Below are 24,283 nucleotides of genomic sequence, written 5' to 3' on the forward strand. Positions count from 1 at the left end.
GAACCTGCCAAAAATGTATACAACTTTATGTGATCACTTTCTAAAATCCATTACATTTTCAGAAGTAAAATAAAACCCTTAAAATTTGTAATTATACAATAGACATTGTAATTAGGATTCAATAATCATAAAGTATAATTATTTTTTACAAAAACGTATGAAATAACAATAAACGTATCTTAGGACACCTTTTTAATCTTAAATACAGTAATTAAAATGCATAATGATCCTCTAATAGCCTCTATTTCAGCGAGCTTCATTTCCGTTTCTGAATGAACTTACACGCATTGTTCCTAGGTAGGTTTTAAACGGTTTTGTTACGACGAACTAATTTTCAATTTTATCAGCTAAAATTTGCATGTCGACATTACAAGATAACGTAAAAGATATGTCAAAAATATTCACTTTCTGCATAGCTAATGCAAAGGTTATGATTTCTGCATTCCGCTTGTCAGGACACATTAGCATTACTGTTCCAGTACGGTTATTACAAAACTTACCATACAATTTGGACAAAAATCTGATCGACAATGACATATTTATTACAAATGTTGTTTTTTGTTTTTGAAATATCTTAAATAAATAATAAGAGACTATTTTGGACCTTAAAGGTATAATCATATAAAACAGTATGATATTTGTTGAAATAATTCAATTTCTTAAAGAGACTCCATTTAGTATATTTTTATTGTCTTTTGCATATCATTCTGTTTTAAGCGCTTCAATTCATACCGGTAAGAAATTTAAATTTTATGTGTTCGGTATTTGAACCTCAGTCGAGTTCCTTTAATAAAATTGATGAAATTGTTAGAATTGGAATGATACGAGATCTCTTGAACAGTTTTATTATCTACCGACAAACATATCCCTTGTATTTCTCTTTTTCTCTATTCTGAACCTCGAAATGAAAACCTTTTACTACATTGTTTTGTACCATTGCGAGTTAATGGTCAACTAATAAAGAATACAAGCCAACTACACCATAATAACATTGTTTTGGTTTTGTATTGCTGTACATATTAGTCATCTTTGTTCATACATTAGAAAATATTCAAGACATTTAACCTATACAATTCTATAACAAACATATTATTCGATCACAGTTAAATTTTCTTTAAAAAAAAAAGAAAAAAAACAAATAAGAGGTCATTATGACTTTCATCTTTATTCTGTGTATGACAATCAACAAGTAAACAAATATGTGAGAGAATATAAAATGTCTTTATATTTGCAAAATAAAATATAGTCGTCATTAGTGGTGATTTAAATCTAATATATACAAAACATACATTTATTTAACAGATATCTATTTGTGACAACATAATCATACAAAGAAAAAGAGATTTGTGTGGGAATTCTGTATCATTTCCATTACGCAATGATGATAAAAACAGTTTTATTATAAACATATCGTGTACGATATATCATAATTTGAAATATTTTTTTGTTTAGAACAACTAATTTAATAGCAAATGTAGGTCCATATAATAGTTCAGTGATAGAACTCTTCTCGGCTCGACGCTGTGTTGTAAAATTGTCCCAGTACAATATCGAGAAAGTTGCAATTTTATCTGCAAAACATTTTAAATATTTCCGCGTTGCAATATCATCTGCAAAACATTTCAAATATTTTCACGTGTTAATTTCATCTGCATTTTTTTTTAATATTTTCGTGTTGCAATGTCTTTTGCATAACATTTCAAACATTTTCAGTGGCAATTTCATTTGCAAAACATTTTTGGAATATTTTCGCGTTGCAATGTCTTCTGCATAACACGTTTTAATATTTTTGCGTTCGTTGCAATTTCATCTGCAAAAACCTTTCAAATATGTTGTTTATATACTTTCGGTATGTATAATTACAAATATCATTTTGGTTGAATTCAAAAATATTTTACTTTCAAAAGTATTGTTTTGTAAGTCGTATTTTACAATCTTAATTACGTCAATGCCTATTGTGTTCAATGCTCCAAGATATTCGGCTTAAGCATTCATATAAGCAATCTGTCCTCTCTTTCGTTATGTTTGAAACAATACCATCCAAAGTTATACAAATTAGCGAACTTTTGCCTGATCTTCCTAGCCCAAGCTTATCATTCAGAGGTGTCACTGTTCAACTTATTCTCCTCTTTCTTTAACAACAAACGTAGTATCACGATAGCTCCCTGTCTAATCCAGAAGAAGTTGCTATGTCTTCATCGTCTACTGATATATCTTCATTATCATTGTCCGCATCTCCATCACCTTCGTCATCAGACTTTACACGTTTATGTTTTGTTCTTCTGTTTTGAAACCATACTTTTACCTGAAAACACACAAGAAATAGATGATTAAATACATGTAATGTATATAGTAAATATTTTGGAAGAAAAAAAGTTGTATTTTTTCGTAAATTGTTGGCGAATTTTTGGTGTTTTTACACAAGGTTTTCTTTTCATGGGCATAAGTCGATGACTTGTATAAATTGTAATTTGCACCGAAGGCTCCTGCGAATTCTCATTCTCAGTAGAAAAACAGATTTTAATGGCAAGGAATGTTCTTTTTAGAAATCATATTCAAATTTGTTTTAATCCCTCATTTACAAATTAATTTGGATGTATTTAAGCTACTGATTGCTCGAAGTCCTCTTTCAACTCGGAACAACACCTGTGCTAGTGTACCTGAATGGGATGCTACAAGACAGAAATTTTACGTTCGAGACCCCTACTGCATGTGATTGAAAGTAAATCATCTTAGTCTATTATAGGGCTTCACATCATGCAATGACATCTATTTAGCTTTGAAATTAATACCGTTTTGAATAAAAATCATTCACGCGATTTGAATAAAGACTATCTATATGCATCGTGTCGCTGACTAGCGCGCTAATCCGTCAAATTTAAATTGAATTGTAAACGAAAACAAAATTTAATACTGATATTAAGGATTCATTTTTATGGAGATTCTTTTTTATTCTTGTCCAAAAAAATAAATTGTGTGACACGGAATGATGAATAGCGTTGTATATGATTGAAGGGTTTTGTAACATTATGGTTCTAGCACTATTGAGGTATCCCGTTGAGAGTCTAGGCTTACGTTGGAAAGACGACACGGTGTGTTGGGGAGCTATTTACAGCAATAACTTATAGTAGTATGCTGTTTTAGTATAATATTTATCAAATCTTTTCCAGCATATTAGATGTGGTTAATGGGTAGTTTGGAGAAAGGCATCGCTGTATCACAGGGAGTTAATACTGACGGTTTATGAATAGCTCTTTCCAAATGACATATGATTGTCAACCCAGGGTTTACAAATTGACCTTAGGTCGCGGATTAGAATAGTATAACAATTGCGACTAAATTTATGATTCAGATAGACTGATACAGCAATCGGTTTTCTATCAATCACATTCCAAGGAATGAAATTGAGCTAATGCTTTCAAAATTGGGTGGGCAAGAATTTGATATGGTTTCGTAGCCAATGTAGCGTTTCATTGGACACTGATGATTCAATTTCCCTCTAGACAGGCGTTTGATTTGAGACGCAGCCATTCGTAAGGGAAATGTATTTAAAATCATAGCTTGTCATAATGTTACTGTATTGTTTGATTTTCAATCGACATTAGACCGATTAGATTTCTGTTGTTACGGCAATGTTAGCAATTATAAATCTAATTGCGCTGATTCTTCGTGTTCATTTTCTGTTTATTTTGACACAGTGGTATATTTACGTAGCATTGAAATGACCATTGTTATTTTATAACTGAATTTTTACAACCAATTAGATTATCGCTAGCTAATTCAACATTGAAGATAGTCTTTATGACATGTTCGATTATTTAAACTATGAAGAAACATGTGATATATCCTTGGAGTTTGTTTTTCTTTCTGTTCTTGTCAGGTATATACATACATACAGATGTAAAAAGCATCTTTCATAGTACATGTACCTGTATTAAACTAAAAACCACTAAGGTATTTAAATATAAAATATATTTATGAACGGAAGGAATTTACAATTATCGCAGGCATAGTATTATAAGTAGTTGTTATATACTAATAAATGTTCTTTTGACCAACTATACGCCGTTACTCGCAAGTGTCCCTGAAAGGAACCCCACTGAAGTTAAAAAAAACTAAAAACAAAAAAAAAATGAATTTCTCACATAGATATGTTGGGGCACTAATCACAGAAAGATATGCAAAAGATGATTAAGAAATATACTCCAAAACAAATTTAAAATCGTATTTTGTGCTTTTTAAGCCAAATTTAAATGAAAAGCGTTGCACAACACTTTTCAATTTTGGGTCATTTTTCACTGTTATTATAATCATACAGGAAAAACGGAGTGAGCTAATGATCTGAAATTTTGCACACAAGTTAGAAAACATTATTTAAAGTTCCTTCATGTCAAAAAAAACCTCAATGGAGTCCCTTTTATGTAATATAATGCTATATTTTCCTGTTCTTATGTCCGCTTAGGATTGTTAATATTAATGCTTACGTTGCTGGGGCGTAAGTGCTGTTTCTATATTATCAACTACACTTTTATTGTTGCAAGTAATTGGGACTTTTGTGCGTGTGTGGTTTGTTTTTGAAGATTTTGAAGAATAACCCATTTGTCAGAATCTAAGAAACAAGCGCAGCTTAAATGTCCGCTTTATGTCTATATATTAATTGTATACTATATGTTTTCGTACATGATAAATATTTTGTCTTTATTTTAAGTGCAGATATTTTAATCTGTATTCAGCCAGTGACAGTCGACAGGGTGGTACTCTTTCTTTTGGATTGCGTAGATGGAATATTATTTTCAAAATAAATAGTATTGTTGCGCATTTTGCACAGGTTTGTGCACACGAAATATTAGTTAGAAGAGCTCTATATCACCTAAAAGAGACAAGTTGCCAAAACGTAATTATATGAATAATTTGCCATATTGTGGTTAGGAGATAGGACCTGTCAATTCGGTGTTCGTGTCACTGATTTATCAGTAGAAAATTTAATTATGCTCATTTAAATCAATTAACGCGTGTTTCAAAATTGAATTTCTTTGTTAGAAACAATAACAGTTGTAGTTCAGATTTCAATATTCAATAGCGTGAAGGTTTGCCTTCTATACTGTATATGCTTGGAGGCCTAATTTGGACAAGGTTTAGTAATTTTCTTTACAAAAGCTAATACTATACTGTATACATAATCACGCTGCATTTACAGAACATACAGATTTCTTCCGCGAGAAAGAACTCCAACTATTCGAAACAATAGAAAGAAATAATTCCTAATTTAATTGTTTCAAGCGTATAACGCTTTTTGCAAAAACATGCCACCCCAGAGATGACCCTGTATAACTTTTTTGTAGGGACAAAACACCCCTTATCAGTTGTCACCTTGCGATCATTATCCGGGCGTCTCTACTACATCGAAGATCATTTGTTCTGCAATATGCTTCCGCACAAATAAATAGTTCCAAACATGGCCGCAATATCGGAGGAATCTTTGACAGTAGACAGTTGATCTTCGCTTAATTACCCTCAGATGATATCTAAATACCCAGCTCAGATTTTAACATAAGTAATAAATTAAACAATTTAGGAACACACAAATAGTGGAATCTGTACTGGCTACCACAGACAGTCTATAGAATAAAATTAAACGGAATATACCGTAGACAAAATAATATTATACCAGTCGAGTGAAAAAATAAATCTTTTCCGTGACTAAACGTCTCGATGCACAAAAAGCTCTTTAAAAAATATACTTTTGATAGATGTAGAATTCAAATCGAAATATGATTTTAGAAGAGAATAGACCTGATCAAAGGCATAACCTTCATGTCACTTGGTTATGTTATCAATTTATAAGTCTTTAAATCTTTTGCCCATTGATTTGCATAATGGAAGGATCAATGGTTGAAAATGATACATAACACTTTAAATTCTTATATGCACTTTGCCATTTAACTGTCCGAACATCAGTTATTGGATTTATTCTGCAGTTAATACCATCATCAAAGAATCTATCAAATCTATTAAATTGGAATTATGCAATATTAACTCTTCAATCGAGCTCTTAATCTTGTTAATAAAACATCAGTGTGCTTTCGATATTGCACTAACATCTTTTGACAGCTTTATTAGAAGTATTAGCAATGACAAGTGCATATAAACCGCGTAAATTAGTATATCATTAACACTCATTTCTCTTTTAATTAAATTCTATAGATGCGCGGGATACGTGTGGTTGAGAGACGTCTCTCAGTAGCCATTTTAACCGCTTGACAAAGCCTGCCGTTGGTCTGTTACATTCATCCTGCAGTGAAAAGCATTAAAAGGATTATTTCTTGTACGGATGTCGCGAAATAAACGAATAAGATATTAATACGCGGACTGATTACAGTTGATCCGCTGGAAATGAGTCCCTTGGGTCTAACAATTTCTCTGAATACATCTCCAACGTACGCTTGTATGCTTCTCAAAGACAGCTAATCTCTTTATCATCGACTGAAAATGAGGTGTTGTAATTGTCAGATAAAATATTCTGCAAATGGCTTTGAAAATTCCGTTCAGTGTCTGTGACTTTCTGCTCAGTTTGTCCACTTGTTTAATTAAACGTTCAATTGTTTTGTTAACTGGTGCCATAAGTGATGATAATTGATTCTTAATTGAAATGAAGAACTTGATTAAAGCGTGGAATCAGTGGAATTACTCGAAGTATTGAAGACGCGCTGGATAACCCCCGGTACACGGTATCACGGTAGTGCGCACACCGGAACTGTTGTATCTTTTCCTAGTTCCGTTGCTTTTAAAACGTTTTTAACTCATTTAAATCTTTTAGCTAGGAATTTGTGATCAATTGAAATCAATTGCGTATGACGATCGTAACTTTACGTTAAATCATCTTATTGTTTTAACATGATTTGAATGAACCATCATTTCTACAAAGGTATCTTTGAAAGACAAACAACTGACATCTCGAAAAAAAGGGCCTGCCAAATTGGTCTCTTTAAATATTCTATGAACAGTTTCAAAAAACCAAGAACAAAAAATGAAATGACACTAATATAGTGTAACCAATTTAATTTCCGCCCTGAAAACAGTGTAAAGTTTTCAGATGATGTTACATGAAGACACGACTATATTCACTTGTCGTTACTATGTGAGAACATGTTGCGCAAACTCTGTGCCGACTCCGTGAAAATTGAGACCTGAATAAATGCTCGTTAATGACAGGAAATTGGAAGGATTTTTACCCATAATTCCAATCGAAGTCTAGGATTAAGTATCCTCTCTATTCCTGCTAATTGTTTACATGGGAAAATAACATGGCTTTCAGATTTAAAACACATTATGTGGCATCCATTTTGACAGTCGGTGATTCCGCGATAATTTTGAATTCTGTTTACTAATGTGCTATAATATGCGTGATTCCATAGTGGCCAATTCTAAAGACTTTATAGAAATGCGAGCCAGTATTAATTGATAAAACCGTATTATCATTGGGACGGTAATTGTTAAATACCTTTAAGGGTTCTTTTTTTCCTGGCATGAGATGAGCAGTTTACAGAAACCGTTGAATTAATTGCGTAAATGGGCGAGTTAATAGCTAATAGTGATTGTTAGCGGCATTAATCAATTCAAGTAATCTTATCAATATTTCAAAGGCCGTTTTTCAACTCAATGGTTTGTCTTTTCATACATTTTCACGTTTGAGCGTTTCGTAAAAGGAACAGAAATAGTGTTCATGTGACATTTTGAATTATAAAGAATGATGCAGCAATATTTTAAAGTTCTGGTCAAAGTTCGAGCTCTTTATTTTACACTTTCTATGCAGTAATTAATGTGATCGGTACGGGTATTTTGTATAAATGAGCAATTTTCGTAATTTTACCAGATATCACTTGCTTAATATACTGATCCTATTGTTATTAAATGAAAGTTTGAAATATTTTATAGCAATTAATGATTGACTTTTTATAACTAAAAATGACAAGCAAAATTACACTATATATTGACGCATTCGTACGGTGGTCTGAAATATTAAAAATTATATAACACATTAACATTTTAGCAATACAGTTGTAATATTTACTTTATTCAATTAATTTCACTTTTCAGGCGGAAAAATCATAATTAATCGTAAGATTTTTTTGTAAGATTTTTCTTTGTTACGCATCATTTTATCTCTTTAAGCTATTATAATATTATGATATTCGTGGATTTCGACAAAGGACATCATTTGGAACATCACGTCTATTTCCCACAATTATTATCCACAGTTATTGTGGCGGCATGGCCGAGTGGTAAATGTATCAGAGAGGTAATATAAGGACTTTTTGGTTCAGGAGTTTGTTGGTTTAGATCTATTAAGATGCAAACAGTTGTTCCCTTGAGCAAGAAACTTTACAAAAAATGCCAAATACTGGTTGGTTTCATGGCCGTATTCGAAAGTTTGTCTTACAGTTTCCTTCACAATCAAAGTAAAATAAATTCTGTATCAAAATCCGAGGTTTTGGCGGAAAAGGGCAACAAAGTAATGATTGCAAAGAACATCAAAGTGCAGCTGTTAAGATCATCTATCGGAAGAAAAAGTACATTTTTATGCCCGAATTAAAAAATATTTAAATTTAATTTTCCAAAAAAAAATATCAGAAGATAAAAAGAACATGAAAGATCTTATAAAAAGTGGAAACCTTTATTACCAGAGATAAATAAAATAAATACAAATGAGCGATGAAATTATATTTATTGAGGGATTCTGTTTTACTTTATTTATCGTTTTTTATTTTATTTTACTTAATATATTTTCTATCTTATTTATTTATTTATTTATTTATTTAAAATGTATTTATTTATTTATTTAAAATGTATTTATTTATTTATTTATTTATTTATTTATTTATTTAAAATGTATTTAGTTATTTGTTTCATTTTTATTTTTTATTGTTTTTAATGTTTTTTTTTCTGTTTGTTTTTGGGTTTTTTTTGTTTTCTTTTCTTTTTGGCGAGGGGGGAATGTATTTTTTGTGCAAAGGTGCTGCTTAATTCTTTCAGAAATGATAGTGGTAAACTTTCTGGAGTTCTTCACTCCCCGTCTCTAATTGACTCTGAAATTCTATATTTATTTGTTAAACAAATCTGAGACCGTCACCTATCTTGTAGTGAGTATATGTTTTGCAATGATGGTTTACTTAAAAAATCATGTTCTGTTCAGAATTTTGTAACATTATTATTTCGATCCACTAAGAATCTATTGCAAGACTCGTATTACATGTGAATAACATGTATCTCTTCATATTTGGAGAAAATGAAGGAAAAAATCCTAAAACTACTTTATTTTGGTACTACAATTCATATACATGTACGTTCCTATGAATACATGCATTACACGAAAATAAAAACTTAAATCTAGTTATGTGAATAAATTGGAGGGAAAACTGCAACCCGTCTGATCAATTTTTGGCCAACTAGTCTCGTCAATTATTGGCACATACGAGCAATGGAGTATGATATTAATTTATCTATCGCCATTGCAAACCCATGTCAGTGACACACTCCAGAGGATTATACCGTATTTTTTTTTGTTAGAAATCTAGTGCTGCGGACAAAAAAAAATTCTCCATTCCACAAAAGAAAACAACTGGTCTGTAAATGATGAGAAGCCCTACTACACGAGATTCCGGTTCAAAAGACATATTCGTAAGCGTTATTCCTGACTTAGGAGTCAGAGACTGGTACCAATGTACAACTGCGCCAGCACTTCTTCGTACAATTCATGATTTTAATGATTGAGAACTGTTTTGGGAAAATCTATACAACTTTAGAATTAGCCCAGTTTTACGACATAATTATTATGTAATTTATATCATACTCGTGTATACATTTTAATTTAATGATATCCCCTCTACAAACCATTTGACAAAAATTGAGATATCGTCAAGGGCAAACATACAAAACATTAATTATACATGTGTTTTGTTTATAATCGTAACGTATCATTGTAATATAGGATGGTAATAAAGGTCACCCAGTACAAATATGACTTGCCCCTAGTTAGGCTTTGGAAAAAACAATCATCAGAAGCAAGTTCTGATGGGAACAAAATGCACAGAATATCAGATGAGAAAACGTTAAATAATGTTCCTAGGTTACCTGGGTCTCTGTAAGGCTGAGTTTTGATGCAAGCTCCTTCCTTTCCTGTCCAACCACGTAATGGTTTTTCTCGAAAGCGTGTTCAAGCTTCAGGAGTTGTGACGGAGAAAACGCTGTCCGGATACGTTTCGGCTTTCGGTACGGGTGAAAGAACATACCGGCGTCTGGATGACCTAGAATCATAAAAACAAGATGGCGTTATAAAAAAAAACACTGCCCCAAAGACCTAGAATTATAACAAAAAAAGCAAAATGGGTTAGAGAAATTAATGTTTGCCCTCGCTGAGTCGCATACATAATATAGTGTGATGTTTTCAAGAATGCTTTTCTGATTGGGAGTTTACTTTATACTCAACTGCGCATATGAATAATAAGATTTTATATTTTGTATAAAAATATGTTTGCCTGTTAAGATAATATTGTTGTTTTTTTTGCGCAATCTATCTGTTTTTTTCTTTCTCTTTTTATGGTAAACAAGTGATAGGTGTAACATGGAATGTGTTGACTTTTGAGCTGGACAAATCGAGTCCAAATCTTTGTATCATATTTACTTAACATTGCTTTAAAACACTTAAAATTTGTAAAAGGAACTTTTTTGTATCACCTAGGATTACCATTTCTATTCATGTTTTTCAATTAACACGGCCATTAAGGCACAATACTGAAATAATAGACTGAAAGCCTAATTTACAGTGTTTAAAAGCTATGCTGGCATCAGGTTACAAAACCCACAGACCCGTTGTCCGTGTCGATAGAAATATTGATGTTTGACGGCGATAGCTGGAAAATGAATATACGTTATGCATAATTAACATTCAATTAAGACAAATATGCGTTAGAGAGTTAAAACGAAACCAGTAATTAGTGAGTTGATTACGATCAATCTATTCAAAATTAGGAGTCAGAAAATGAATTCCATAAATGGAATAGACAGAATTGATAATAGTGAGGCCCGGCATGATGTGACTCAATTAGTGACTCAGTGTAACATAAAAGTCATGATTCTGTAAAATATGGGATTATCTTAATAATTATTCACATTATTCTAAGATTTAATTTGCAATTCTATCTTAAAATCAAACAAAATAATGTTTCACCATGTTATCTATTATATGAGAAGCTGATAAAAAGAGACCAGATTGTTAAAACAAATTTAGAAAAATAAAAAAGTAAGCACAATTTATTGACCATTGTAAAATTAATTGATCATATGGAACGCCAGATGTAAAACACGTGTAATATTCTCGTTCCTTTGACGTAATTTCCGCATTTAAAATAATTGTTACAGTGATAGTTTTGCATATTAAAATGCAATTATATCAAAATGACCTATCCATTGACCTATCAGAAAAAGATGACGCCGGGTAGCGAGAAATTGTGTACAGCACGGAATCTCCGTATATCAATATGATTCCAAACACAAATCTGATACTGATATGTGTAAAATGTGTATTCTTTACATGTGTAAAATTCTTTCCATGTCCATGTCGAAAACGATTTTCTTTGGCCAACACTATAAAGTCTGTCCAGCTTGCAAGTCCATGCGGTCTGACAAAGCGCTATGCCTCCTTTGGTTGACTAACTTTTAATTATCATCTTTATTCGCAAAACTGATAACGAAAATTTCCATACATTAAAACTAAACAAGACTTTTAAGGATTTCAGCAGATTTCAGCAAACTAAATGTTAAGGATTATATTTGTTGAATATTAAATCGGTAATGGTCCTGTAAATTTCTTGTTTCGTTTCTCCATCGGATCAGAAGAAAAACTAGCCAGTATAGTTTACCATGACCATGTTTGCAAAAAAGTCAAATATATAGTATAACACGTCAATCTATCTTACTGATTGCAAACACCCTGTAAATGTCCTCCTAGTCCTTATCAAGGTGGTCTTACCGACAAAACAATTAGGCAATGTGGAAATTGAATTCTATGACCCATTCAGCCTTATCTGGGATCTCATTTCTTCATATACCTAGTCTTTGTTATAATTACTGCTAATTTTACGCGGCCTTTAGCTCAACTCTAGATTAAGACGACAGATTACCTTGGCATAACACGAAATTGCCGGCTCTATCTTTCATATGCCTCAAGTTTTGACGGCCGTGTGAACGAATCCTAGATGACTTGCTATTGAAATATGATAATAAATGTACAGTAGGCCCTGTTTTCCTTATTCAAATGTCCGTAAATTGTACAAATTTCTGTGGTCTACCAGTAATTTTGATGTTTTTTGCTAGATATTTTTTGACAGTTTAGTTTCTTCATTTTGACGTTTTGCTGCTCATTTAACATAATTGTCGAAACATTAAGATCACATTATTGGTTATGAGAAAAAAATCGTTAACAGATTATCGTAAACGCTCTTACTCCAGATTTCTGTAACTTTGTATTAAACTTGAAAGAGCTTTACCGTGATTGTACAAAATAAATAAATAAATAAATAAATAAATAAATAAATAAATAAATAAATACACAAACAAATATTTTTTTTAATTAATAATTTCAATATAATCTATAATACAATTTTGTTTAGTAAAACATTATATTCAGAATAGTAAGCATTAAAATTACCTTGACGTGTTGTTAGACCTATTTCATACATTTTGTAAATATTCGGATAGATGTATAAAATCCTTATGAAAACAATTAGTATATTAAAGGGAAAGAAAGAAAGAAAGAAAGAAATGTGAAGTTTTTATAACAGGAGTAATAATAAGATTCGACATGTCGCTAGTTCCATTTTTTGTTGTTGGAAAACTTCACACAACCATGCTATTTTAGAGTCAGCCGTGATTCATGTCTTCTGTTTTCACCAGATCTTGTTTCCAAATTGAGTGATAGAATATATTATCAAATCACTACGCGGACACCTACAGTCCGCAGGTTTATGTTTCTTTATAACGAATTTAATGTGTTTTTAATTGAGCGCGTGATTAATGTGTCAGTGAATTCGGATACGTATATGTGTCTATCAGTGACAACGTTAAATACTGGAATAAGTAATTACTTGTAATATACGTACTTTTGCCGTGATAAGATTGTAAGGCAATGCTTACTTTGATACATAATTTGTAAACCATTAGAGGTCCTTTAAAGATCATTTAGACCTTGTACATTAAACAAAAATATGTGTTTTTTTTTCTTGGTAATGAAATAAATTGACTTTAAGTGAAAATCACGCGTCTGTTTACGTTACGTAAAAGATGACGTAGTATAAAAATCATGTATTAATTTAAATTTCCTTATAACTTGTTTTTTGTTATAACAATTGTTATTTTATTATTATTATTATTCTTCTTCTTATTATTATTATTATTATTATTTATTATTATTTATTATTATTATTATTATTATTATTATTATTATTATTATTATTATTATTATTATTATTATTATTATTATTATAAAATTTCTGTTTACTTCGATCTATATCATATTATTTCATTATCACCCTTATGAAATTCACACAAAAAGCAAAAGAGATCTTTCATAACAATTATTTAATGACAATGTATTTTATTATTTCATCATATCATTTTCTACCCATGTCGGTCAAAGTCAATATGAATAATTTATGTTAAACTGATAGATATTGTGAAAATAGATATAACTGACTAGACATGACTTTTAATGTTACTGATGTACTCCTGATTACCAACCTCCCACCCCCTCGCCTCTACCTCTTTACATCTGCATAAACATACTCCTATAGGCATTAGTAAATTGTAATGATTCACTCCTTAAATAGACATGGAAATATTTTTGAAAACTTTCACATTGCTTTTCTCACGCTGTATTTCACTAAAGTCATAATTTAGACATCTGTGGTAATCATAGTGTCACTTTTATGAGGCATCATCTTAATTTATCGCATTCAATACTTTGTGGTCACCGGCGAAAATGGCCACTGGTCACTCTGTAAATAACCCCTTGTTATGATCACTTGCTTTCCCTTTTGGGCTGGTTATTCATTAGTAGTTAAAGCGACAAGGTAAACGTTTGTCCCCCTCTTCCCTACAGTGTCCTCCTCGCAGGAATTAGTGTGATCTATGGGATGACCCAAACACTGGTCAACTTTAATGTAATGACCAGCGGTCAAATATTTTGTGTAAAACCTTTCATTACAGTGATTATGGCTGTATTATGGATGTTCTCTTTAACAACTTTATATTCAATTTTGTTGTTAATTGCAGATTAGATGCCGGTGTACCGCGTCTTTAAAAGTCCATAATCCTTCTTGTTGAACAATTCATTGTGGGACTTCAAACCATCGTGTATAAACAAGCATGACAGGTACCTATAAAGTATTGCATACAGGGTCACCATTACAGGGATTTCTCGAGGGCTCACACTGAGCCGGCCAGTCATTAAGGGCCCATTAAGTGCCATCATGATTGTTAGCAAACTACTCAGTGGTCAGTTGCTGGTGGTAATTAGCCTAAGATGACCAGAAGAACTGATAGTTGTGGTCAGCGGGCAGTCAAAACAAAATGTGAGAAAATCCAGCTAAGATTTGGCGTAACTGTTTAGACAACTTAGATACTTTAACCGCAATGTTGCCGGACATCTTACATATCAATTTAGTACAATACAAACATAACTATGATGTTGGCAAATTGTTCACCTTTAAACGCTACCTGTTAACCATTAATATTTCATCAGCATCATCGTTTAACCGTTCTATTCCAGTGTAAATAATGCTAAATAATTCAACACACAGTAAGCAATAAAACATGATATATGTTTAAAGACAAGTTTTGATAAAGATCAAATCATATAATCGAAAACTGATCTCTGAAAATTTATTTTGTGAAACAATTTTGTAGGTGACAAAACAACCACAACATATTTTCCAAATGAAATCAAAGCAAATATATTTACTTTAAACGTGTGAGTAATTTTATTTGTATTTCGTTAAAGCTGTATGCATTTCTTGTTAAGGAAATATGCTTATAGCGGCTAATTAATTTACTTTAGAACCTTTTATGAATTAACCGAGTGAAAGGAAGCCATCTTGAACCAGCGTGTTTCAATAATCGACAGCAAATCGCCAATCAATACAAGCTAATGGTCAACAATATCGTTTACTGAGTCCACATTAGATCTGCCGCATAAGGACACCCAAAGCTCACTTCCTTGGTCAAGTATCCTGATTTATATATACATCAAAGACAGGAGCGAAATCAAAATACAAGTGCATGTTGTTTGCATGAGGATTTACAGGGTACTTGATTTGTATGAAAGAAAAATTTGAGAAGGCAAAGAAATTACAAATGGCCAAGAGAAAGGATTATTTTTACCACACACGGCTAAATTACTGTGTTTCTTTAATGAAAAAATCAGCTACGGATATAAATTTGATGTACATCTTGTGATATTGATGGGCTAGATATGCAAACATGTCACTCCTAATGTCCATGTTCGAAAAACACCCACTTTAAACTGTTGCCTCTACTTATATAAGAACAGTTACTATCTTTTACACACAATATATTTATTTTCATTTTGTGTCTTATGACACTAAGTTAAATTATTCCGGTGTTAGATTCTGAAAAGGGTGACCATGAACAAAGCAGTTAATAGAATGTTTGCAAAAACATTAATATCGAGTGGGTGGTGTGGTAATGTAGATAAATAGATATAAAGATCCTATAAATACGAACCACTTGTACAGAAAGGAAAAATAGTCGTGCATTGTAAGAAAATGAAACCGTATGAAATGCAAAAACACTTCCGAATGTTAGAAAGCTATGAAAACAAATTAATGCTGTTGCAACTCGAACCCATGTCCTGTATTTAAATCATATCATTATACTTTTTTATGCATGTATTTATGCTGTATATGCGTCATGCATGTTTTTTTTCCAAAAGATCTCTATGAACGTTTTACGTGGATTGGGGGATGTACATATTAATCTGATAGGTTCAGAGTCTATGACAATGTTGAAAGCAAAGAAAGAATGTGGGATCCATTAACATTAACAATAATCCTGTCTATAGCCTCTCTCTCCCCTAGCATTTATCATTTCAATTAATGCAACAAGTAACATGAATTAGGGTGTCGATTTCTACTTCAGTTTTTATGCCAATATGAAAGAAAAGCCGACAATTAAAAGGCCTAAGATCAAAGAACTTGACAGCAGGTGCGAGCCAGGCAATATAGGAGTATCGTTTTCTTTGGAAGTGACATTGGATGTTAGTCTGTACGGATTATACCACAGGGGTATGTATATATGTTAGAAAAGATCTCACCTTATGTGTCGCTGTGGTACTCTTGAAATGTTTTAAGTACATATTTGAGAATTACATGCCCTCAAGGTAATTAAACACTTCAAACATTTAAAGAGATCGATGAAAGGAGTCAGTTCTTTTACTTTAGATTATAATAGGACATCAATTTCGGGTTTGATGATATATTAGTAATATTAAAAGCATATATTGGATGGTAAGGGTGAGGATTAAATTAAACAAAATTCAAGCATTATTTCAATACAACTTTTGCTAGTATTATTTGTCCAATTAGTGCTTAAAATGTTTGAATTCTGATAAGGAAGTCTGAAAATCGCTTTCTTTTTACGATTATTCTGGGACAGAAAGATGCACATTTTTAGTCCTAGGATTATTGTAGATTATGAATGACTATATAATCTTATCACATTAAAATAATAAAAACAATCTATGGTGACTTTTGTAACTCATTACTTCACTCATGAATAAAATTATAAAATTATACCACGTGATGTTTTTGTAAATATAAATTTGATCTGATGTAAATACTTTATTTTATTTTGAAAAATGTATATGATTGCTATTTATGTGACTTATATGTCTAATGGGTAATATTTCCTTTGTTATATAACCAAGTAAAAGTGTGTTTTTTCATATTTACTGATGTATTCTTCATAGATCATAAATATTCGTTATATTCCGTTACTTTCCGTGTCTTATAAAATCAAATAAGCGTCAGTTTGAACTGGAGCAACTAAAAAAATTGTCAACCAGACGCTTTCAGACTAAATATCACATATTAACAGGAACATTGTCTATTTGTTTCCCCGAATTTATACAATAAGAGGTTATTCAAATTTATACAAGCCATTCCAGATGTATAACCTATAAAAGAAACAATAATTATTCTATTTTTTACTTTATCCTGAAAATTATTTCAAACACAGTATCAGTCAAATAAATATTAATTTAACTTCTCATGAAAAAATGAAAGTTTGCTGTAGTTCATAGATTCAGTTATACTCACACTTAACTGACACGAAATTTCATTTTTTGTTTGGAATTATAAGAGAAATGCCTTTTTTTATTTTCAAATAAATTTTACCCAAACCCCTTTTTGTCATGTTTTTACTAAAGTTTAATGTTCTCAATAATTTACCTTTAACTAGACGTACGGGGTTGTATTCCCTCGTTATATATGCTATAAATTGCCAACAGACGCCAGTAAATTATCACATCTAACAATACATGAATCATGAAAATAAATACTGTATATTGATTTTAATTACCTCCCTTTACTGGAATGACAAATATTTCTATATTAAGATAAAATTATCTCCCTTCTACTTAAATTGACAATTACTAAAACATAAATTTGAACTGCATCCCTATATGCAATCGTTCCTGTCAATTAAAAGTTTATATGGAAAGTGATTAGCATAAAAACGAAAAACAACCCAAAACCAGAAACAAAAGTATTTATTGTGGAATATGTACCATATACCACTTCTTTAATGTTCTATATTTATATGTATTTGTGATATCTTGGACATCCGTTTTATATTTGTAAATGGTCAAGGTATTTTGTATGCTCATATGCAAATAAACCTGATGTAAAAACACTTGTCTTCAATGATTTTCTACATGTATTATATTTATTTTCACTTCTAGTTATCAATATATTTATTAAATTGGAATAAGTTTATTTATTATAATGGCAAGAAATGCGAAAGTTCCGAAGATCTCTTACGATTTTTATACATATTTATTAAAGGAAAAAAAATATATTTTTCACTTTAGCTGATCTTATAAAAATAAAATCAATATTGTCAAAACTATCAATTTTAATAGCCAATTAATTCTTATTACAAATGTTTCTTACATGTTCATAAATGGTTTCTTCATAAAAAAAATCCAAAATAAATAAATAATTAAATAGTAATTATATAACAAAAATACAAAAACTAAACAGTATAAAGAAATGAGGGAAACCTATAAAATATTTAGGATGACATTTAATATTCTTGACAAGAAATACCAAAAGACAAAATAAAACGGATATTGATTATCTAGAATCAATGTTATACATTTTATAAATTAAGACTGCTGAAAAAAAAAACAGCAACACTTTGCTTTTATAGCAATTAGTTATTCTAAATTTCGATGTCATTTTATTATCCTTGCAGCTTGCCCATGTACAAATGCATTCCTTTTTTTCTTGTAGAAATAGCAAAATTTAAAAACCTCCGCGCGTCAGAATATTTACTCTTCAATAAGAAGGCAAGAAATGCCGTCGTGTGTGTCAAAATGGCGTAGGTATGAAGCAAACATATGTTGCCAGCGTAATGAGCCTGTTATTACCACAATTTGTCTGTCAGTCTTTCTTTAGACGTGAAGTTTCTGATGAGAGATATATACTCTTGATTACCACATTTCAAACATACATTTTTCAACTGGTACTTAAACATTTCCGGAAGTGTTTGTATGTTTACATGTTGCTAATCTTTGTGAACAATCGTGTGAAAATACAACCATTTTGCCACAATTTCTACTGGAAAAACATTATTTAATTGTGTTTCGAAGGTAATCGACAAAACGTTGTTGTTTTTTTACTTGTTTTTTTTTAGTAAATAAAATATTTGAAAGCAAGTTGGCGTAGATCTACAATTACTAATCAATAAATTATTAACCAATTAGAAAGAAAAAACTTTTATGTAATTTCAGTTTATATATATCAAACATTAAAAAAACTAATAGATAACTGGCTTGAAATTAATCAACTCCTATCATTTTATATACATTTGTTTATATTTGTACATCACTTATTTGATTTGATACGACATGATTTCTTGATGGATGCAATAAATATGTGTTTTGTTAATGGGTGTTGAGCCCACAAGAAATAAAGTACATGATTTGTTCTGTTCTATAATCTCGGAAGAATAAAGAAATCACTCACCAAAAGGATAGCCGAGTAAGCCATGTCCGTGCTTGTTCATCATCCATGGAGGACACATGGACAGTGGGTCTCTTCCGGCCATGGCAGCGGCTGCTAAAATACTTGGATGTGTTGAGAAGCCAGGCTGGAGGGGCCCTCTGGGTCCCATCTGCGAAGGAATACCACCAATACCTGCAGCGTTCAGCCCGAGTCCCGGAAACGAGCCAACTTGCTGGTTTCCGAACGCCCAGGCTTGGGACTGCAACGCAAGTAAATGCTCGGGACTAGGTCTGCCGGCATGGCTGCTTGCTTCACGTAACAATAACTGTTGCACATGAGCCGGTAATGATGGATGTAATGGTGGGATTCGAGACCCAACGGAAAATATATCGTCGTCAGTCGTCGGCGAGTGTCCACGTTGTTCTTCACCGATATCGCTATCTTCCGACGAAGAATGATTTCTATCACGGTCATCTCGACTCATTATAGAGTCTATAGAAAATCCATGAGTCCGTTTTGGAATCGGTACAATAGGTTTAACTTTCACAGCACTCATTATGATACTTTATAAATTAGTTTTCTTTTCTTCTACTCCTTGAATTTATTTCTGAGAAATCACAAAATATGCCTTCCTTTATTTACAGCGCCCAATCAGTTAAAACGATGCGGTAAGTCCGTGTAATGTATTTAATCTGGCAGTCAACTTAAAAAATATGACACATTTGATAGACCCTCTAGTGAACACGTTAAAAAGTTTTTCCTCCGCTTAACTAAATTAAACACTGGCGAATCAAAGTGAATTGGTTTCTATTACGGGTGAAGTAAAGAACAAAGCGAAAATAGCATTAAAAAGTGTAAGAATTGACCCGTTGGGATTTTATTGAAAAGATGGTATCGTATAACAAACTCATGAATGAATCAACAGTTGCTTCTATTGGAGGAGGACAAACAAGTGATTGGAGGGACTTCCCTAATTGATACCTACGGGTTTCTTCAGAGCGGGGCACAATAAGGGGGGAAATTGCGATGTTCCGTTTACAAAAGGAAAATTCGGAAACTTGTTTTCAATTATGGATGAAATCTGAATAAACAATTAGAGTGAAAAATAATTGAAATTGAAAATATTGAAATATCGAACAGTTGGCAGGCTTTTTGTTTGATTCTGTTTATTAAGGTAGCAATTTGAGTTACATTTGCGCCTTTATGGAAGTATGTACAAGAGATTAATTTGGTAATATTTACAAAGGGTAAATAAAATAACACCGGTCAGGATGTTGAATATTGGATAAAAATCGCAACTTCTATTGTTACAAACTGTCGCATCAAAGTTCCAATATATTATATTAAAAATCCCGGAAATCTGAAAAAGGACAAAAGACGTGGCAGTCTTTTTTTGAAGGTTACTCTTTTGACGAAACAAGTTTTTAAACTTTTGAACTATCAAATAATAATATATGCGACAAAAATCAAATTTAACATATTTGATAAATACACTTAATACCTGCTTCCTTAACAATAACATATTTCAACTCGAAGTATGAAGTTAAAAAAACGATCTTTAAAAAAGTGTATATTGATAACTTCTTAAATTAGTTATTTAGTAAATTCATTATTTTGATTGCAATTTATTTACTGAATTCATAAAAAATACTATCTTTTCATACTTTTTTTCCATTTGAAAATATCAAATCTTTCAATTTTATGATTCTAACGAAGTTCAGCTTTTATATAATAGGTATATTTTAAAGGTCTGTTTTGACGAGGAAAATAAAATCATTTTACAATCGGTCAAATATTCGGTTCCTCTTAGCTCTCACAAATTATCAGTGGGCGGTGTATAATATGCTAATTTATGACAGGGGGAGTGGCAAGCTAAAAAAATGGATTATCGGATAAAATGAGGTCCGTTTAAATACACGACAAAAGTTAAACGAAAATTTATAACACACCGAAGAAATGTATAAAAGATTATAAGTAGTTGATTTATCTTTTTTCTTAAAAGTATAGAATTTGAGAATAAAATAATTATTCAGTCCAGTTGAAGTCTCTTCAAATATTTTGTCATGTTTAATGTGAGCAGAAGTTCGTTAAATTGTTTTTTAAAATTTGTGTAAAACTTTCCTAGAGATTATCTTTAAAATAATCTTATACAGTTTACTGTTCATTAAAATAATAAATTTAATCATACCCTACTTTAAACTAATTATTTACAGACAGGTGCATATATTACGCCATAAATTAAGAAACGGCGCTGTCACCTTCAAACCGTTCCGTAATTTTTCCACGTCCCTTTTGCCCCTTTCTTGAGTATAATATATAAATATCATTAAATCATTCAATGTAGAAATAAGTTTACTATCAAAAGGTGGGCGTATCTTGGGTTGTATCAGTAAGGCGTACCATGCGGCTGTTTATACGTATTTATCAGTTCCTATTTATCACTGATTGATCGCTTGACAAATTAATAGCCGCTAAATCAATCAGGCATCATCGATTTAACGCTTCTTATCATTTTTTTCTTTATATAATTTCTACTAATTTCCGCCATAACGACTTGACAAATGGTATTTTAAACATACAATATCAGGACAATATTTTTTATCTATTTTCCATATTCATGCTCTGACCAATTTGTGCTTAACTGGGGTTGATTTATTTAATACAAAACGGAATAAATTTCAAATTAGTCTTTTTGAATGATAATTGCTAATTTTTGTGAGACTCCAATTTCAATAGGTGATTTATAGACCTGTTTATAAAGATTAATGTATTTTTATGGTGCCGTATTGAAGGGGAAAAACATAAAAGTATATAAAGCTAGTACCACAGACGGGCGGCCCAGTTGGCGTGAATTTTATTAAATCACGGTTTTAAAAAAACGGTTATTTCTATACTAAATATTCTTAAATATTTAAAAAAAAAAGGGGGGGGGAACCAGAATTCTGCATCAAAATTATTTAAAGTTAAAGTCCAAAAATAATAATGTTCAGATGTTATTCGACATAGAAAAATGAGTGTTTTATTTTTCAACAAACTGGTATCTTATGTACAATGCAATACTTTTCTGGCCATGTCGAGGCACTGAGAATTAAAAGTTCTGTGACATGAAACAAAGGAAAGCATCGACATGTATTTATTGTCAGGACTACTATAAAAGGTAACTAAAACGTTCATTCGGCCGTCTGAACATGTTCTGTACTGATCGCTATTCAGTCAGTACTTATCTAAAGTGGATGATTTTTTTTTCTTCTTATCCAGATTGAAAGATGCACAAGTTCATTTAAGATATATGTATTAAAGTGGTAAGGGTTAATAATGTTTATGAAGGAATGATACAAAAGACGTAGGACTAGAAAACCACCAAACCTACAAGTTAAAATGTGTTGGTTGGTTATTCAATATATGAGCCGCGTCATGACAAAACCAACATAGTGCGTTTGCGACCAGCATGGATCCATGCTGTTCGCTGTCAGTTTCTCCACTTTTAATGAGTTGGTAAGCGAACAACATGGATCCTGATCAGACTGCGCGGATGCGCAGACTGGTCTGGATCCATGCTGGTCGCAAACCCACTATGTTCGTTTATTCGTGACGCGGCTCATTTGTAAAATAGATACATTAGAAACAAAATAAAATAAAAATGTGTGCAAAAACAAACGTGCCGAATTTTCAGGTGTAATTTGAATGTGCACCGCTTTTGAAAACTAATAGTTTCCAATATCCACCATTTTCTAATCATAAAACAGATCTAAAATTCAATGTCACGAGCCTTCGAGTTTCAAATCATTTTAATTTCTGAATGTTAAATAGGGTCTAATAAATAATTATACTCACTTTATTTATTTTCAATTATACCAACATGAATATGGATTGAACTACTTAGTGTCAAGACCGTCTAATTTTATTCTATTGCGTGGAAAAGTCGCAGTTTACATGTAAAAAACCAATTAATAGACTATTCATTATCATAAAATAAGACCGTGGTGGCGCTTCATGATATGTGTCCGCAGTACCTTACTTTCCAAATGAAATTCGGAAGCGTGACAGCACATTTAAAGAGACACAACACATCAAATTAGAGTAAAAAGAAAATTTAGTATGCAAAATGGTGGGCGAACGCTGCCCTGTAGCGAGAAGAACACCTTTTGGCCTCCGCTGTGAATCCGAAATTAGAATATCCGAACACTGTGTGATTTAAAAAATATTTCTGGTAATCAATTCTTAATGATTACTTCCTGCCGTTTATTCGTGCCTCTTTTAGAATAAACTGCTTAAATGGAGTGTGACTGATTATTTTAGTTTAAAATGTAAAATAAGACGATATCAAATTCCAGCGGACGTGGACAGGTGATTGCTTAAAAAAGGAGAAAAAAATTGAAATAGGAGTCAAAATTAAAGCAATTTTAATTGGAGAAGTGGCACTTTCAAATTCTTTATACTCACAGTTTTTAATGAGGTGTTTTTGGTTCATGAGTCATCAAATTAACGAGCAATGTTTTAGGAAAATTGTTGAAATATCTTTTTACCACTTCTAATGTAACGAAAGACGTACTTCACAAATGGCAGTATCGTGAAACTTTGTCATAAGAAAACATAACCCAACGTTCCTTTAGCGCTTCGCGGATAAAGTATCCTGTTTTCCAAATAATGGCGCGGAAATGATCAAATCAAAGCATTATGAAACAGTCGAATATTTCATTATTAGCGCATGCAATCACTAATTGCTATTTCAAAGGTTATTATCCGCAGCAACACAGCGATTCCCTTAGTCCCAGAAGTATAACACCCCTTTTACAACAGTTCCACTCGATTTGATGCTAGTAGTCATTCGAAGAAAATAAGCACATTTTAGGGGCAACATTCTATCCTCATAGGACTCTAACAACTCTGCAAATAAATCTAGTTCAAATGAGCACAATCCAGGACAATAATAAGCGATCTTTGAAGTTCATTACTGACCGTGAAATGCACGTGAATCACGG

General features: G+C 31.7%; 1 protein-coding gene across 1 annotated transcript; it reads right to left on the reverse strand.

The window, feature by feature from the left end:
- Nucleotides 1–1,146: 1,146 nt before the first annotated feature.
- Nucleotides 1,147–20,196, reverse strand: LOC132739002 (homeobox protein EMX1-like). The gene is made up of 3 exons (XM_060726641.1): nt 19,323–20,196; nt 10,132–10,304; nt 1,147–2,305 (listed from the first exon to the last, which is right to left on the reverse strand). The coding sequence occupies exons 1-3, from the start codon at nt 19,855–19,857 to the stop codon at nt 2,153–2,155; spliced, it is 861 nt and encodes a 286-aa protein (XP_060582624.1). The 5' UTR covers nt 19,858–20,196; the 3' UTR covers nt 1,147–2,152.
- Between the last annotated feature and the right edge of the window lie 4,087 nt (nt 20,197–24,283).

The sequence above is a fragment of the Ruditapes philippinarum genome, unplaced genomic scaffold (genome assembly GCF_026571515.1).
Source record: "Ruditapes philippinarum isolate M1 unplaced genomic scaffold, ASM2657151v2 ctg565_1_1_1_1, whole genome shotgun sequence".
Classification (NCBI taxonomy): domain Eukaryota; kingdom Metazoa; phylum Mollusca; class Bivalvia; order Venerida; family Veneridae; genus Ruditapes; species Ruditapes philippinarum.

Coding starts and splice junctions, on each gene's coding strand:
- LOC132739002 (XM_060726641.1), bottom strand. CDS start 19,857: ATGAGTGCTGTGAAAGTTAAACCTATTGTACCGATTCCAAAACGGACT. Junction 10,305..19,322: donor CTTACTCGGCTATCCTTTTG/GTGAGTGATTTC, acceptor TTATGATTCTAG/GTCATCCAGACGCCGGTATG. Junction 2,306..10,131: donor TCAGCCTTACAGAGACCCAG/GTAACCTAGGAA, acceptor GTGTGTTTTCAG/GTAAAAGTATGGTTTCAAAA.